This window comes from Telmatherina bonti (genome assembly GCF_933228915.1).
Source record: "Telmatherina bonti genome assembly, chromosome: 23".
Lineage (NCBI taxonomy): Eukaryota > Metazoa > Chordata > Actinopteri > Atheriniformes > Telmatherinidae > Telmatherina > Telmatherina bonti.
In genome coordinates this window covers 14,424,451-14,439,334 of record NC_136632.1, presented here as the reverse complement: position 1 = coordinate 14,439,334, position 14,884 = coordinate 14,424,451, and the positions used below count along the sequence as shown (strand labels likewise).

At 41.3% G+C, this 14,884-nt stretch overlaps 2 protein-coding genes across 3 annotated transcripts in view; both read left to right on the top strand.

The window, feature by feature from the left end:
* strip2 (striatin interacting protein 2) overlaps positions 1-2,460 on the top strand; it is a 28,526-nt gene extending 26,066 nt beyond the window's left edge. The window contains exon 23 of the mRNA XM_079263338.1: positions 584-2,460. The gene's annotated coding sequence lies outside the window, so the exon portion shown is untranslated. The remainder of the gene's footprint in view (positions 1-583) is intronic.
* dhx57 (DEAH (Asp-Glu-Ala-Asp/His) box polypeptide 57) lies at positions 657-14,258 on the top strand. 2 transcript variants are annotated; one of them, XM_079263336.1, is made up of 26 exons: positions 657-710; positions 2,467-2,507; positions 5,937-5,971; positions 6,091-6,255; positions 6,387-6,653; positions 6,734-6,931; positions 7,079-7,965; positions 8,062-8,243; positions 8,351-8,472; positions 8,555-8,750; positions 9,156-9,280; positions 9,390-9,523; positions 9,611-9,665; positions 9,747-9,958; positions 10,035-10,151; positions 10,245-10,341; positions 10,499-10,672; positions 10,829-11,029; positions 11,155-11,431; positions 11,585-11,680; positions 11,765-11,848; positions 11,948-12,085; positions 12,182-12,256; positions 12,371-12,505; positions 13,046-13,246; positions 13,369-14,258. In XM_079263336.1, the coding sequence occupies exons 4-26, from the start codon at positions 6,095-6,097 to the stop codon at positions 13,510-13,512; spliced, it is 4,278 nt and encodes a 1,425-aa protein (XP_079119462.1). In that variant the 5' UTR covers positions 657-710; positions 2,467-2,507; positions 5,937-5,971; positions 6,091-6,094; the 3' UTR covers positions 13,513-14,258. The 2 variants fall into 2 exon arrangements, with proteins under 2 accessions (XP_079119462.1, XP_079119463.1); XM_079263337.1 differs by lacking the exons at positions 657-710; positions 2,467-2,507 and adding an exon at positions 5,330-5,371.
* The last annotated feature ends 626 nt before the right edge of the window (positions 14,259-14,884 follow it).

The window sequence follows — 14,884 nt, the reverse complement described above, 5'->3', positions numbered from 1 at the left end:
AAATAAAAACAAAATAGAAATATACCAGCTATAAGTGTGTGGGTGTTGTTTGATGGAAGTCTGTATGCAAAACAAATATAATGAATATCTGTAAGTTGGGACATGAGAAAAGAAGGGTTTGAGGGAGTAAAACAGCATAACCTGTTTTTTTTTTTTTTGTTTGTTTGTTCGCAAAATTAATGTTACACTTAAACCCTGCTGTTACACAAATCTATGAAGTCGAACTTCAGATCTGTGTTTGGGTCTCAGGTGGGGTTTTGATTTTCATTTAGGTAAAAAAAAAAAAAAAATGTTCACAGAAACGATATTTGAAGAAAGTAAACTTTGCATAAGCACAGCTACGTGTAATAGCGTTTTGTTGCCAGTTGGGGGCAGTATGCTGCTAAAGCTGAGCTGTGGCGGCTCGTGGGTGTGTTTGAGCTTTAGCTTTCTCGTGTGGAAAAGACAGGGGCCAAAACGGGAAAAGATCTGCTTTGTGGTGGAGTTAAGTGCTAAATAATGTACATTATCCATAGCAGTGGCATGCTGTGCTTTCCAGCTTTTTTTTTGTGTTATAAAATCTGTTTTTGTTGCCCGCTCTCAGCCTCAGCCAACATTCAGCCAATCAGCATTCAACTATTACAAAGCGTCATCCTGAAGGGTCAATGCAGCCATACCTTTTAAAACTTGAGACCACTGCAGATGGATCATTTGAAACAGCAATGATAAGGGTATGTTTATCGGGTAAACTGATGTGTTTTTCCTGTTTGAAATGAGACCTGTTGTGCATTAGAGGGAATAGAAACAGCTTTATGAGTTATGTCTGGCTTTGCAAAAATGAAAACTGGCTGACTATCTTATCTGATATATGCTATCTGAGATATTCCCAGGGATAAAAATAATTCCTGAAAGAAATCTCTCCATTTTTCCTGTTGTTAACCTGTTTTTCCTTAATCTCAAGGTTTGTTTCTTGTCATGAAAACTACTGTTAGTAAATTACAAACATTGATTTATGTTGTCACGCTCTCGCTAAATGACAGTCTCTTTTATTTACTTTCATAAAAATGTATCTAATTCACTTTTTATTCTTTTAATTTTTTCCTTTTGCTTTTGCTTCAGCGGTGGAAGCCCAGTTATTGTCATCCTACTGGATTTACAGTTTACAATTCTGAACGTTTCCACAGAAAAGTTTAATGATGTGAGATTACATGTAGCCTGTATGGACCTAGAACCTATAGAAGCAGAAAACAGCATTTGATCGCTTCCCTGAGCTTTTCCGTGAGACTATCTGAAGTTTTCTCAAAGCTCAGCAATGATCAGAACAGCAGGAATTCTGTTGTTGTGAGTCTCATGTCAAGCTGTTGACACCCATCTGTCCAGCTGCAGCACAATACATAAGCCAGACTGGTGGACACAGCTGTCACAGAAATGGTGCTGTTTGTCTTGTTCACGTTTTTTTTTTTTTTTCCCCCTTCAGCTCCAACTACCTAAACAGGACATGTGAGTCCAGCGCTTTAGTGTCTCAATCTAAAGCATAGAAATAAGCACAGAGGACAAAAAAAAAAGCATGATTGTCTGTTTTTTGTGTAATTCTTGCTTGCTTGCTTTAAGGGGACAAGAGCTGTCATGTTGTTTCATTGTATACATGATAACTTCGATGCTTATTATTGTGCCTCTATGTAGATATGTGCATGACTACTGTTCTGTGTTCACACTTAAATATGGCATTTTTAGTGGTTTTGTCTCAATATTTCCAGCACTATTAGAGTTGTATTTAAAAGATCGGTGTTCCACATCATAAGTAATTTCTATTTTTTTCTTCAGGAATGCATTTTTTAAAAGTAATAAACATTATAGATTCTCAGGTTTATGGAGATAATGTACTGCAAAGGTTTTCAAAATGCTTCCTCACTATTGTCTCGCTCACTGCTTGCAGAGAAGAAAACATATTTATTCTCATACCGAAATACGACACCAGAAGCTAAATGTTTATTGTACATCACTACAAAACACGATTGTGAGTTTGTGTTGATCACATTTCAAATAAGATTGACTTTTTTTGTATGTTGTGCCAAATTTGAGTGCCATTTCCTGTGTATTTTTCTTGTTTTTGTAATCTCTGCCAGTTCTTGTATTCAGATCACTTCTGAACATTTGCAATACAAGTGTTTGATTTCTTTTTTTTTTAATCTGCAAAAATGATACAATCAATAAAAATAGCTGTTTCTTGTAACTGGTATCATATTTCACCAGAAGTGTTTAGCATTTTATGGATGCTACTTGCAGTATATATGTATTTTTGTTTCTCACTCTTCCATATCTGTATAGTCTGGAAACGGTAAATACTCAGTACTGACTTTGTTCAGGGGGTATGTGCAATTACAGATCCATAGAGGCATTATACAATAGAGTGACAAATGACAATATCAGAGTTTATTAAACAGTGTCGTACACTTGATTGTTTCATCTGATTATTTTCATTTGCAGGGGGGTATTTGTGCGAGGTTAAACAACCGCACACATTGAAGGTAAAGCTGGCCGTGTACTCGCGCTGCATTGCATGCTTGCCTCAAGCTTATGTTCCTGCAGTTTGACTCCAGTCATTGTGGATGGGGATGTGCTGTATCTCTCTTCCCTGTGACTCGCTGGGGGGTTTAGGATGATGTAAAATCCCCCCGCGTTTGTCCTTCACCCTCACTGAGTAAAGATGCAACACAGTCAGAGGGAAGAGATCTGTAGGAATAGATGCATCGCAGTTTCCACCAATGCATGAAAGCAGAGCGCCAAAAGGAACACTTGTCTGATATTTCATGTGTTTAATGAAGCTTATACAAACAGACACTTACAGTACTGAAGCAGACAGTAAGGCAACAAACATGACTCAATTTCACAGATATTTACCCACTGAAAGGCAGATATACTGCACACGATTGTGTTTTATTTGGCTGTAGGCTTATCTGTTAGAATTTAAACACTATTAGCATGTAAATACATTCATGACATGCATAAAAATAAACCCTGACAGATGCATGAGCACAGTGCATATGAGTATTTTCCAATACAGTTCAGTTCTGCTTAGATAGCATCATACACTGTTACATTTATAGCATTGCTTTGCTTAAATGTTGTGTTGCATTTTCAGGCCAAGTGCTGCTTTGCCGTGGAATTGTCCTGTCCATACTACTCCCTGGGCATCAATAAAAGTTCCATCTCCCTCTAACCTGGAAGAAGGATATTAAGAGGTTTACATTTTGTGTGTCTGCACAGACAGTCTGTAATATAAAAGAAAATATAATAATTTTAACAGATAGATGGATAAATACTGTTTAATGTGCTCCAAGAAATAATTTTACTGAATTATACACATAAAAAGGCATCACTTTCTCCTAAAAAAAGAGTGAATTATAAAGAAAGAGTACCTATTTTTCTGAAATGGCCCCTCATACACAGAGCCATCTGGGAAGGTGTATGTTCCCATGCCATGGTACATGCTGTCTTTGAATTCTCCTTCATACACAGCTCCAGAGGGATGCTGCAGGGTCCCTTTCCCCTGCATCTGGAGAGGCAGAGCATGCATCACTAACCACCACTGCAAAGTCATAAAGATGTTAAAAAAGGACAAACATGCACAAACATACTTTGTCATCACACCACTCTCCAGTGTATATGACACCAGAAACTGTGGTATGTTTCCCAGTACCACTCCTCACCAGTACGCCTGCTGGTCTGCTGCACTCCCCCTCTGTTTAAAGCAAACAAATGTTATGTAACAATAGTTACTGTCATCGGTTTTCCCAGCATTTTCTATGCAAGTGCTACCATTTATTATACAGTAATAAAGTCTCTGTTTATGTCTTTGTGGCCATTATTAATGTTTGGGTTTTTCTTATTTTGTGGCTTTTGCATTCATTAGCTGTCATTTTGCAAAATATCCTTGATCTCTTGCAAAGCTGTGGTTATTTGGCTGATTCTAATCCCTGTTGTCCAGGTATTAAATAAAAAAAAATTAGACTTTTTATACAGTATATGCATTAATTGATGTCACAGTGCATCTTTGTTGTAATTTATAATGTTTTTTGTTATTTGCTTTATTCTTACCACCATTTTACATTTAGTTTTATTCACCTTTAATTGTACCACTGTATAGTTCAGCATTTTCTTTAGGTTTTTCATCTTTCTGACACTTTTCATCTTTGTAGAACTGTTCTGTCGGTTTTTGTAGCCATTTTTCTATCTGAAATCAGGTTTAAATTACTTTGTATCTTTTTCCTTATTTCATGTATTATGTGGGCATTTTCCCTTTGTTTTCCCATTGTGCATCTCTTTGTAGTCAGTATGTCCTTACTGTCATTTTGCTCTGTATTTAATGTCTTTTTGGCAGAACATTTAATGTTCCTGCACCTACCTGCTGACATCTGTGGATTCAGCTTTTGCAACTTGTAATTTGCTATTTTAACATTTCATTGAAGTTAATTAATCTTTTGGGGGGCTGATTTTGGTTTCATTGTTTAAGCTTTATCAATTTTCCTTAAGTTCTTTTAATATTTCTGTTTATTCATTGTGTCTTACATATTGACTCATGACTCTTTGGACCTTTGACCAATTCAGTAATCCTTTCAGAGTCTCACCTACCATATCTATCCCCGTTTGGGAAAATGTAGGAAACCTTTGTGGGTCCATCTCCTGTCAAATGGATGAATGAATAAATGTGCGTTAAACACTGTCACGTGATCACGTATCACAACAAAAATGTAGGCATTTACCATCACTGTTTGAGGAATCTCCCTCTTTCTTATCTGAAAGTGAAAGCAGTTAAAATAGACTGAAGATAGCAAAGGCAGACTGATTTGTGTGAGTGTGTGTGTGTGTTTGGTGTCAATAATCAGATCTTCACAATCACACCCCACCAGACATCCGTGACAGCTTCCTCCGGCTGGCAGATGGTTGTCAGAGCCGACAGCAGACGCTGTTTATCGGACAACTTCTGGGATGTGAAAAGATGTGACAGGTTAAACAAACTTGTGGGAAATGTCAAAAGCAAACTCGATGCTACGTTTACTCAAAAACCCTGAAAGTGACCTGACGTCGGGAGCGAGGTTTTTTGTTTTGTTTTTTTTGTTGTTGTCATAGCCGCTCTCGGCTAAGTACTGTTGCCATGGTTACTATTCCGCTACTAAACTTAGCTAAAGAAAAAAGTTTATTTATTTATTAGAAACATAAAATAGTGTATTCTACTTTAACTTCCATCGTTTTCAATCATAACAATGTAAAGTTATTATTTCTATTGACTGACTGTTTTTACAAAACAGTGACCGGAAAAGAAACTTTGAACTCTGAGTTTTTGGCCAATGGGGGAGATGCAGGCAACCGGTGTGTAGAATTGCTGGTTCAGGTTTGTTCATATGCGTAAAGTTCATTATGAGTCGTGTTGGACGTTACCATTTATAACACATCTCATTGTTTTAATGCTGTCTTGAGCAGTCAAACCTGTTATCTTGACTGCTGAGGAAACATTTCACAGTTAGCTTGTTACAGCTGAAGTGAGCCTGCTAGCTGTTAGCTTGTTATGTAGCATGAGACTGGTTTCCCCACCAGCAACGCGTGAGCTGTGATAAAAGTTAAGCGTGCGATTCTTTTTTTTTTTTCATGCTAATAATGCGCATCATCGGCCATGGAGCTTTTAAAGTGAATAGCTGTCTCACTGGTGGGTTGTTAGCCTGTAGTTGGATTGCATAATTGTAGCCAGAAGCATTGTGTGTCAGCCACCATCTCATTGCTCGCACTTGAGCTGAAGTCGCCCCTCAGCGATGTGCGACTCTGTGCTCTGCTGTGGATGTACAGTAGCTCTTTGTTTTGTCAGGGTTTACAACAGCAGCTCTCCCTCTCTGCTGAATCTCGGATAATGCTTCCAAAGCTTAGAAGACCTATTAAATATCTGCATTTTCTCTCGTTCATAGACCTGTTTGTGGAGATGAAAGGACATTGATTGAAGGTATGTACATTTTGGTGAGAGAGACGTTCATTTTAGGAAAGCTGTCGTGTGCGTGGGGGTTACATTTTGAAGGTACTCTGTTTGAAAAGAGCTTTTAACACATTTTCTCCATTTATCAGAAAGATGAATGCAAGGAGGAGAGGTGGAAAGCCAAACAGAGGAGGAGGGAAATTCAACAAGCCAAGAGGAGGGGGTGGAAGAGGAGGAAGTCGAAAAGGAGGGGCAAGTGGCTGGGATGAAGATGGAGATTTCAGCCTTGATCTCGGCCCTGCTCGTTTCAACAGGTATAATTGAAATGCACGATTAAGGAAATAATCATTAAATGTGAAAATCATATTATACACATTTTCTGATGAGTGTCTTTTGTTTACATCTTTAGTCCATCCTTTCGCATTTGTCTTTGTTTATTTTGCAGACCTGGTAAAGGACGAGGCGGTGGTAGTCGTGCCACTGGGAAAGAGCGAACCCAAGACCGAGATAGAAGAAGGGATTCTGAAAGCAGCAGAAAGGCTTTCCCAAGATCCCTTGTGAGTACAAGGATATCCTCAAAGTCCACTGAGGGCATCAGGGCAGAGGCAAGCAACATGCCTTTGCAGAGGATCTTCATGACCAATGAGAACCAAGAGCAGCTTAAGGAATTACTAAGGGAACTACAGATACAAGATTTTGATGAGCCATATGAGTAAGTAAATACTTCTAAATGTGCAGCCTTTCATTTGTTGAAAGTGATTTCTGATAATCTTGTCGTCCCGCTTTGCTCAGTGAATCTGCCTCAGATTATTCAAATGAAGAGGAAGAGGAATTTGATGAATTGGATCATCGTGAGGAAGGTCAGTTTTGGGCCACTAATGATGAGCCTGTGGAGAGGGCAGAGAGCCCAGCTTATGACCCGGAGATTGATGATGACCGTCCTGCCCCCGAGCCTGCTATTTCTTTATTTGCAATTGGAAAACTCTGCAGGTGATTTTTCTGTCATCCTTTCTTGTCATAATTTTGGTATAAACATATTTGCCAATTTATCTATTTCTATTCTGAGCTATCAGACATCTAAAACAATCTTTTGTGTGTATTTTAGAAGCACTGTTTTCTCATGTTTTCTCCAATTAGATATGGATTTGACAGGGAGCGGAGTAAACAGGCACTGGAGTCTGGTGGGGGAGAATTTGGGGCGACTTTGGAAAAGCTCCTCCTCCAGGTTTTCAGCGAGCGCTATGGACAGAAAGCAGTCTGTCCTGATGACCTTCAGAAGATGCCAATGGATGAGTGCTTGAGCCAGAGGCAGGATGAGGCTTTGGCACTTGCTGCTATTTATGGCGAGCGCTTCAATGAGCGCATCGCCAACACAGTCTGGACCATAAGCCTGGATCTTCCATTCCTTTCACACAATGTTGACAAGGCTGCAGGTCGAAATGGGAAAGGAACTGCAAAAAATCGCGATATCTGCAGATTTTACCTGAGAGACCAAGGCTGCCGCTTTGGCGAGAGATGCAGGTTCAGACACGAGCTGCCAGTAAGAGAGAGACCTGGGACGGATTCTTCAGACCTGAAAGGCCCGAGCCAACCTGGCTTCAGCAGCTATTCTCCTCCTGAGTATGAGCTGGAAGTTCGTTTCCCCAAAGAAAACCATTACCCTTACCAGCCACCAATAGTGGCCTTCAGCACCAATGATGAATCTGTCGGGGCTGCAGGGAGGCTCAGCGTTACTGAAAGATTATTTGGGGAGGCGCTGACTGCTGCAAAGTGCAGCGAACCTGTTGTTTTCACTCTGATAAACTTGTGTGAGGATGAAGTTGGCATGAAAGAGCTGTTGGCTGTCACTCATCACAAATACAGCACGCCACCACCTGTAGTGGCACTTCCTCCACCCTCGCTCCCCACCGTAAAGGGTAGGAGTGCGAGGAACAGTCCCTCTGAGGAGAGCAGGAGCAGCAGCACCAGCAGCAGTACTTACACAAACAGCAGAAAAGCTACTAATAACCAAAAGCCCACTGATAGTAAGTTTCTTTAAATTTCTGCCATTGATTTAGTGTTTTTATTATGTGGAAGTCAAGGCTGTAACTCGTAAATTGTTTTCTTTTCTGGCCTTCAAGTAAAAGAAAGAGAAGAGGCGGAGGAGCTGGATGAGAGGGATGAGGATACGGAGGAGGCTGTTCCAGTTGAGAGTGAAAGTTATGTAAATTTGAGAAAGAAAATGGTGAATAAGCACAATCAGAAGATGGACCACCTTCTGCAAGAAAACAGCAAGCTGTGCCGAGAGTTCCAGAAGAAGCAGGTAGAACAGAATGAAAGAAGAAAAAATTAGTTGTCTTTTCATCTACAATGTACACAATGGATGCATTTCAGTGCAATGCCTTTCTTCCGTTATTCGTTTCAATTCAGTCATCCAGACGTTTTAAGTCCATGTTGGAGCAGAGGAAGAAGCTGCCTGCATGGCAGGAGAAGGAGAACATCCTAGATGTGTTGGACACATGCCAGGTGCTGGTGGTCAGTGGGATGACTGGGTAGGTGGTAGAGAGCATCACATAAGTATGGAAACAGTCCAGTTTGTAAGCTAAACATTTTTTCTGCTCATTTTTCTTAAAGCTGTGGAAAGACCACTCAGATTCCTCAGTTCATTCTGGACGCCTCGCTGAGCGGTTCCCCCGGGCAGGTGGCCAACGTCATCTGTACTCAGCCTCGCCGCATTTCTGCAATCTCTGTGGCTCAGAGAGTGGCCCAGGAGCGTGCAGAGAGTCTGGGCAACTCAGTTGGCTACCAGATCCGCCTGGAGAGCGTCAGGGTAGGGATGCATTCCACATCTGGAGGCAGGATAGTGGACATTTTAATGCCCAGATTGCCACTTGATTTTTTCCCTGATGCTGAAATACAATTTAGATATTTTTTTATGTATTATCTTTGGCTGTTGACATACAAATATGAAATACAGTGTTTTCAAACTCACTGAATGGAAACAGGAGTTTTAGAGAAAAATACATCGACATGGTTTAGTTCAAAGTTTAGTTTAGTTCGTTTATCACATTAATGAATATTAATTCCACTGTCAAACTCATCCTGCATTCCTAAAGCATCATAGCTAAGTACCTGAGTACAATATTCTGTACCATTGGTTTAAACTGATTCTGAATTGTATGTGACAGACATTCTCTCTGTCTTAAATTCCTGTCTCCCTTCTTGACTTTGTCAGACATCAGCGACAAGACTGCTGTACTGCACCACAGGTGTGTTGCTCAGGAGACTGGAGGGCGACACTGACCTCAAAGGCGTCACACACGTCATCGTGGATGAGGTGCACGAGAGAACTGAGGAGAGGTGGGGTTATATTTCCACTTAATATCCACTTTCTTTTTGCTCCATTTACTTTCGGACTCTTTCTTTGTTTCATGTCTCCTGAAGTCTTTCTTTCATTTTCCATTTCCAGTGACTTCCTGCTGTTGGTGTTGAAGGACTTAATTGCTCAAAGGCCAGACCTGAAGATTATTCTGATGAGCGCCACTCTTAATGCCAACCTCTTTTCCGAATATTTCTACAACTGTCCTACTATCCACATACCAGGTAGCCAGTTTAATGGAAACAAAACTAGCAAATTCTGTTCCTTTCATACATGATCCTCCGTCACTTAGTGATTATTTGTGGTTGCAGGACGTACCTTCCCTGTTGACCAGTTTTTCCTTGAAGATGCAATTGCCAAAACCGGGTGAGAATGTGTACATGTATGTTTAGTGAAACTTGACTGGTGATAATGGTCAAATTCAATAACATGGCTATCTGGGTGCAGCTATGTCATAGAGGATGGCAGCCCTTACATGCGTTCAGGGAAACAAACTTCTTCTACGAGTGGGAAAGGAGGGAGAAGTGAGCAGAGGAATTTGGTGGATGACCTTTGTGACGATGTTTGGAGCTTCACGTCTTTCTGTAAGAAGGACTTTGTGAAAGACTCTGTTCCAGATCAACAGCTCAGCCTGCAGGAGCTCACAGTCAGATATAAAGGTGTGTGAAGAAGCTTTTTAAAACTTCAACTTTATCTCTGTGGTGCTTAATTATGACATTCTGTTTTTGCTTGTAGATACTAAGAAGACTGTGCTGAAGACCCTTGCTTCAATGGACCTGGACAAGATTAACATGGACTTAGTGGAGAGTGTGCTGGAGTGGATAGTTAATGGAAAGCACAGCTACCCACCAGGTAGGACGAACATTACCAGAGCAGCTGAGTTCAATGCGGGACTCTTTGTGTTCTTCTATGTGTTTTATTTATTATGTTGGTCTTTTCCTGCAGGTGCAGTGCTGGTATTTATGCCAGGCCTCGCTGAGATCAAGGTGCTGTATGAGCAGCTGCAGTCAAACCGACTGTTCAACAACAGGGGCGCATCCAGGTCTGTAAATGTTTCCAGGTTCTCTTTTACTGTCACTGTTTAGTCCCTGAGCTGCCCAGTGCTCAGTTTATCCAGTGATGTGGAAATAAAACGAGCACAATCCATCTGTGTATTGCTGACTGAGTTTGTCTCACACATACACACACACTCTTGCCAGGTGTGTTGTGTACCCTCTCCACTCAACCTTGTCCAATGAGGAGCAGCAGGCAGTTTTCAGCCGGCCTCCAGAGGGAGTCACAAAGATCATCATCTCCACCAACATCGCTGAGACCTCGGTAACCATTGACGACGTGGTGTATGTTGTTGACTCCGGCAAGATGAAGGAGAAGAGGTAATCTGATGTTATGTGAGGAAGCATGTGATGGTTGCTTTCTGTCTTAATCCTGATAACGCCAAGTGAAATAGATGTGTGAGATAGTTTTATCATCTGCTCCTTGGTTGGACTGAATCCACATCTTTAAGTCTTTTCCTGTTTGCACATTTGCAGGTATGATGCAACCAAAAGTATGGAGAGCTTGGAGGACTCGTGGGTTTCTCGGGCCAACGCACTGCAGAGGAAGGGTCGAGCAGGTCGCGTGGCCTCAGGTGTCTGTTTCCACCTTTTCACCAGCCACTGCTTCCAACACCAACTGGCTGAGCAGCAGCTGCCTGAGATCCAGAGAGTCCCTCTGGAGCAGCTCTGCCTCCGGTACATCCATCTGCTTGCCGTTTGCACGATGCCCAGCAGCTTTGTCGTCTCCATTCGAACAAACATATTCAAGCTTGAAAGTGTCTAGTTTGTAACCGTGTCGACATCTTCCCTCTCTCTAATAGAATCAAAATCCTGGACGTGTTTGCTGAGCAGCCACTGGAGTCTGTCTTCTCTCGTCTCATCGAGCCTCCGGCATTAGGGAGCTTGGAAGCAGCCAAGCAGCGCCTTCAGGACCTGGGGGCTCTGACTGCAGATGAGAAGCTGACCCCGCTGGGTTACCACCTGGCCTGCTTGCCAGTTGACGTACGCATCGGAAAACTCATGCTGTTCGGTGCCATCTTCCGCTGCCTCGACTCAGCACTTACCATCGCTGCCAGTCTGGCCTTCAAATCCCCATTTGTAAGAAACCGCTTGTTGAGAAACCATATGTGTCATTCATCTGCGCTCTCACACCGATTCTGTTTTTATTTATTTATGCCCCAGGCGTACATCCATTTTTTTTTTTTTATCTTTCAGAAAATGCATAGTTTTGTATATTTGGTTTGTTTCCAGGTGTCTCCGTGGGATAAGCGAGAGGAAGCCAATGAGAAGAAACTTTCCTTTGCAGTTGCCAATAGTGACCATCTGGCTCTGTTACAGGCTTATAAAGTACAGATTATTTACTTTTGGTTAAATGTATGCAATACTGAGACAACTTTGTTTTTTATGTGATAGATAATTTCTATCTTACAGGGGTGGTGCTGTGCTGCAAAGAATGGGAACCAGGCCAGCTTCTTCTACTGCAGGGAGAACTTTCTGTCATGGCGTGGCTTACAGGTCAGGCAGCCTCAGCCTGGCTTCATGTTAGATGCATTGCAGTTAAATCAACAAGCAAATAATTCAGATTATAACATCTGGCAAACATTTCTTGTATAGGAGATTGCCAGTTTGAAGAGGCAGTTTGCTGAATTGCTGTCTGACATTGGCTTCATCAAAGAGGGACTGAGGGCCAGGATTATTGAGCGCATGTCCTCAAAAGGCACAGATGGTGTTTTGGAGGCTACTGGTCATGAGGTGAAACAACCACAAAATGTAATCAGTGATGTAACCCTAATCTGGAAAAAAAAAATCATGTAATACCTTAAAAACATGATGCTTTTTCATTTTTAGGCAAACCTCAACTCTGAAAATATCCGACTGATGTCTGCCATGCTGTGTGCCGCACTCTATCCCAATGTGGTCCAGGTGCATGTTTATTATCGGTCATTTCAGTTAAAAAAAAAACCAAAACAAAACAAAAAAAACGCAACTGAAGCATGTATGAAACCGTATCATGCTTGATATTGTTACTCAATCCAGGTACGAGCTCCTCAGGGGAACTACAAGATGACCAGCAAAGGAGCAATGAAGATGCAGCCCAAAGCCAACGAGCTTCGCTTCATGACCAAGAATGACGGCTGTGTTCATGTGCATCCCTCGTCTGTCAACTACACGGTGAGGTGGAGCTAAAGAGAATAGCTAGAGACCTCGAAGTTAAATTTATACAGCATTTTTAGGAGAAATGTTAATATTTTATGAAAGGGCTGTATTATATGAGATTAAGATGGAAAGTTCTCCTTGAATTACATTCAAATGGGAAAAAAAATTGGGTCTTTAACTTTGTCTCAAAACTCTGTGTCTGAAAAGTCCCAGCATTGTGGCTTTAATGATAAGTTGTATTAGACAGGAGAAACCACTGAAAAGGCTTTTTCTCCCTTCATTACTGTGCTCAGATATTTGAACATCTGATGGCGACCTCAGTGATCTTGCTGGAGTTTGACAATGTCCACAGTTTTCCAGATAAACTGGAGCTCGACTGTTGATTGCTTGATGAAGCCAAAAAAAATCTATTAAAAACTGTGGAAAAACTCCAAAAAGAACTTACAGTATAGAACAGTACTTTTAATGCATATGTGGTGCTCAAGCCAAGAAAATTGGATGAATTCATCAGCTGGCATGAAAGAAGAGCTCTCTGTTCTCCTGTTTGTGCCTCAGGTGCGCCATTATGACAGCCCCTATCTGGTTTACCACGAGAAGGTAAAAACAAGCCGCGTCTTCATCAGGGACTGCAGCATGGTGTCAGTCTATCCGCTGGTGCTGTTCGGAGGCGGTCAGGTCAACGTGGAGCTGCACAAGGGAGAGTTTGTCATCTCTCTGGATGATGGATGGATCAGATTTGCTGCCGCTTCGCATCAGGTCTTCATTTGTATTCTTATGAACACACACAAAAAAAAAAAAATTCTTGTCTTCTATGCTGCAAAGAAATCTTCCCTTTTTGTACACAAACTAATTTGGCTTGGTAAATGTGTGTGTTGCAGGTGGCTGAGCTGGTAAGGGAGCTGCGTTGGGAGCTGGACCAGCTCCTGGAGGATAAAATCAGGAACCCAAGCATGGACTTGTGCAGGTGCCGTCGGGGCTCTCGCATCATACACATGATTGTTCACCTCATAACCACCCAGTAGATCTGCTGCTCAACACCTCCTCTTTAACCAGCTCAAGGAATTTAATGCATGGTGCCCTGTCATGTGCATAATAAACTGTGCTCAGTCGTCACTGCCACAAAAAATACTGCGCTTAGAAAAGACATGGAGACCAGTTGGAATTTCAGATATTTCTCAGATTTTGTCCCTGAAGTGACGTCCATAGCTTGGAGGACACTTTATTTGGCCACACGACACTTTACCACAAGTATGAATTTATTCTGTTGCTGCATCAGGGGCTTTTCAAACAAAATTTGGTCTTTAAAAAGAAAAACCGCTCTATGCACGTGATATTTTCAAGATGCAGCAATAAGTAGGGTCTTGTGTTTTAATGCCAAACTATTACACATGTGCCCCAAAATGGCATGCCATTGATGTCAGATACTATTGATACTGAGTGCTTTCTGAGTTTGGATTGTGTGTCTTACTCTCAACTGAGAGATTTCTAGGGTCCATATTGGATTCTTTTAAACTAAAGTGATTGTGTGTTGGTGGGTATTTATGTGTAAATGCATGAGAGAAATCCAAGAGCTTCTGCATGATACTCAGTTGTTTTACATTTGCTGAATGTATTATAATGTGATGTCAATTCCACACTTTCACAGTGTGAATGCAAGGGCTTTTGATATCAGGAGGGTTTGGTGGAATTGCCAAAGAACTCAAAAGCTGATGTCTTAATGAATAATGAACTTCACTGCACTCTGCACTACAATTAAGATTAAAATCATGCTGGCAGACTCCCGACTTAATTTTTTCTTATTCACACCTCATTATTTAAGTCATGATTTGAAGAGATCTGAGCATGGTATTTTCTGTATAGTTGTGAGGGGTAGGGCACCGCTCCCCTCACTAAGGTGAACGTGTTTCCAACATTGTGTTTCTCAATTCAGGGTCTGCACACTTCCACGTGTGAATTTGTCGGCTGCATGCGTCATAGTGGCGCTCAAAGTGCTGTCCCAATGCAAAGGCTCTTTCGAGTCCACCTTTCAAATCCGCACTTCGTTTGGCTGCAGATTAGCTAAAAATGAAGGATACAGGAGTTCTATCCTAAGCGCCCTCTCCTGCCCCAGAATTCATTGCGCACGTGAAACAAAAGAATGAGCAGCAGAGCCTGGTGTAGGTACCACACCAGGCAGACCGTTTATTTATTTATATATATATCTATATATATCTATATATATATAGATATATATATATATAGATATATATATATATAGATATATATAGATATATATACACACACACAAATATTTGTCCCACAGACAAGCTTGGAGGACAGCGACATTGTGTCCAATAACCACAAATGAATTTCATTACAGTTGTTCTCAGATGTCTTTGTCCCCTTGCATAAAGA

What these genes read in the sequence shown, in the direction of transcription:
- dhx57 (XM_079263336.1), top strand. Translation starts at nt 6,095, where the DNA reads ATGAATGCAAGGAGGAGAGGTGGAAAGCCAAACAGAGGAGGAGGGAAA. An exon ending in GATTTTGATGAGCCATATGA is followed by an intron (nt 6,654 to 6,733) that starts GTAAGTAAATAC and finishes CGCTTTGCTCAG; the next exon opens with TGAATCTGCCTCAGATTATT. An exon ending in GATGCAATTGCCAAAACCGG is followed by an intron (nt 9,666 to 9,746) that starts GTGAGAATGTGT and finishes ATCTGGGTGCAG; the next exon opens with CTATGTCATAGAGGATGGCA.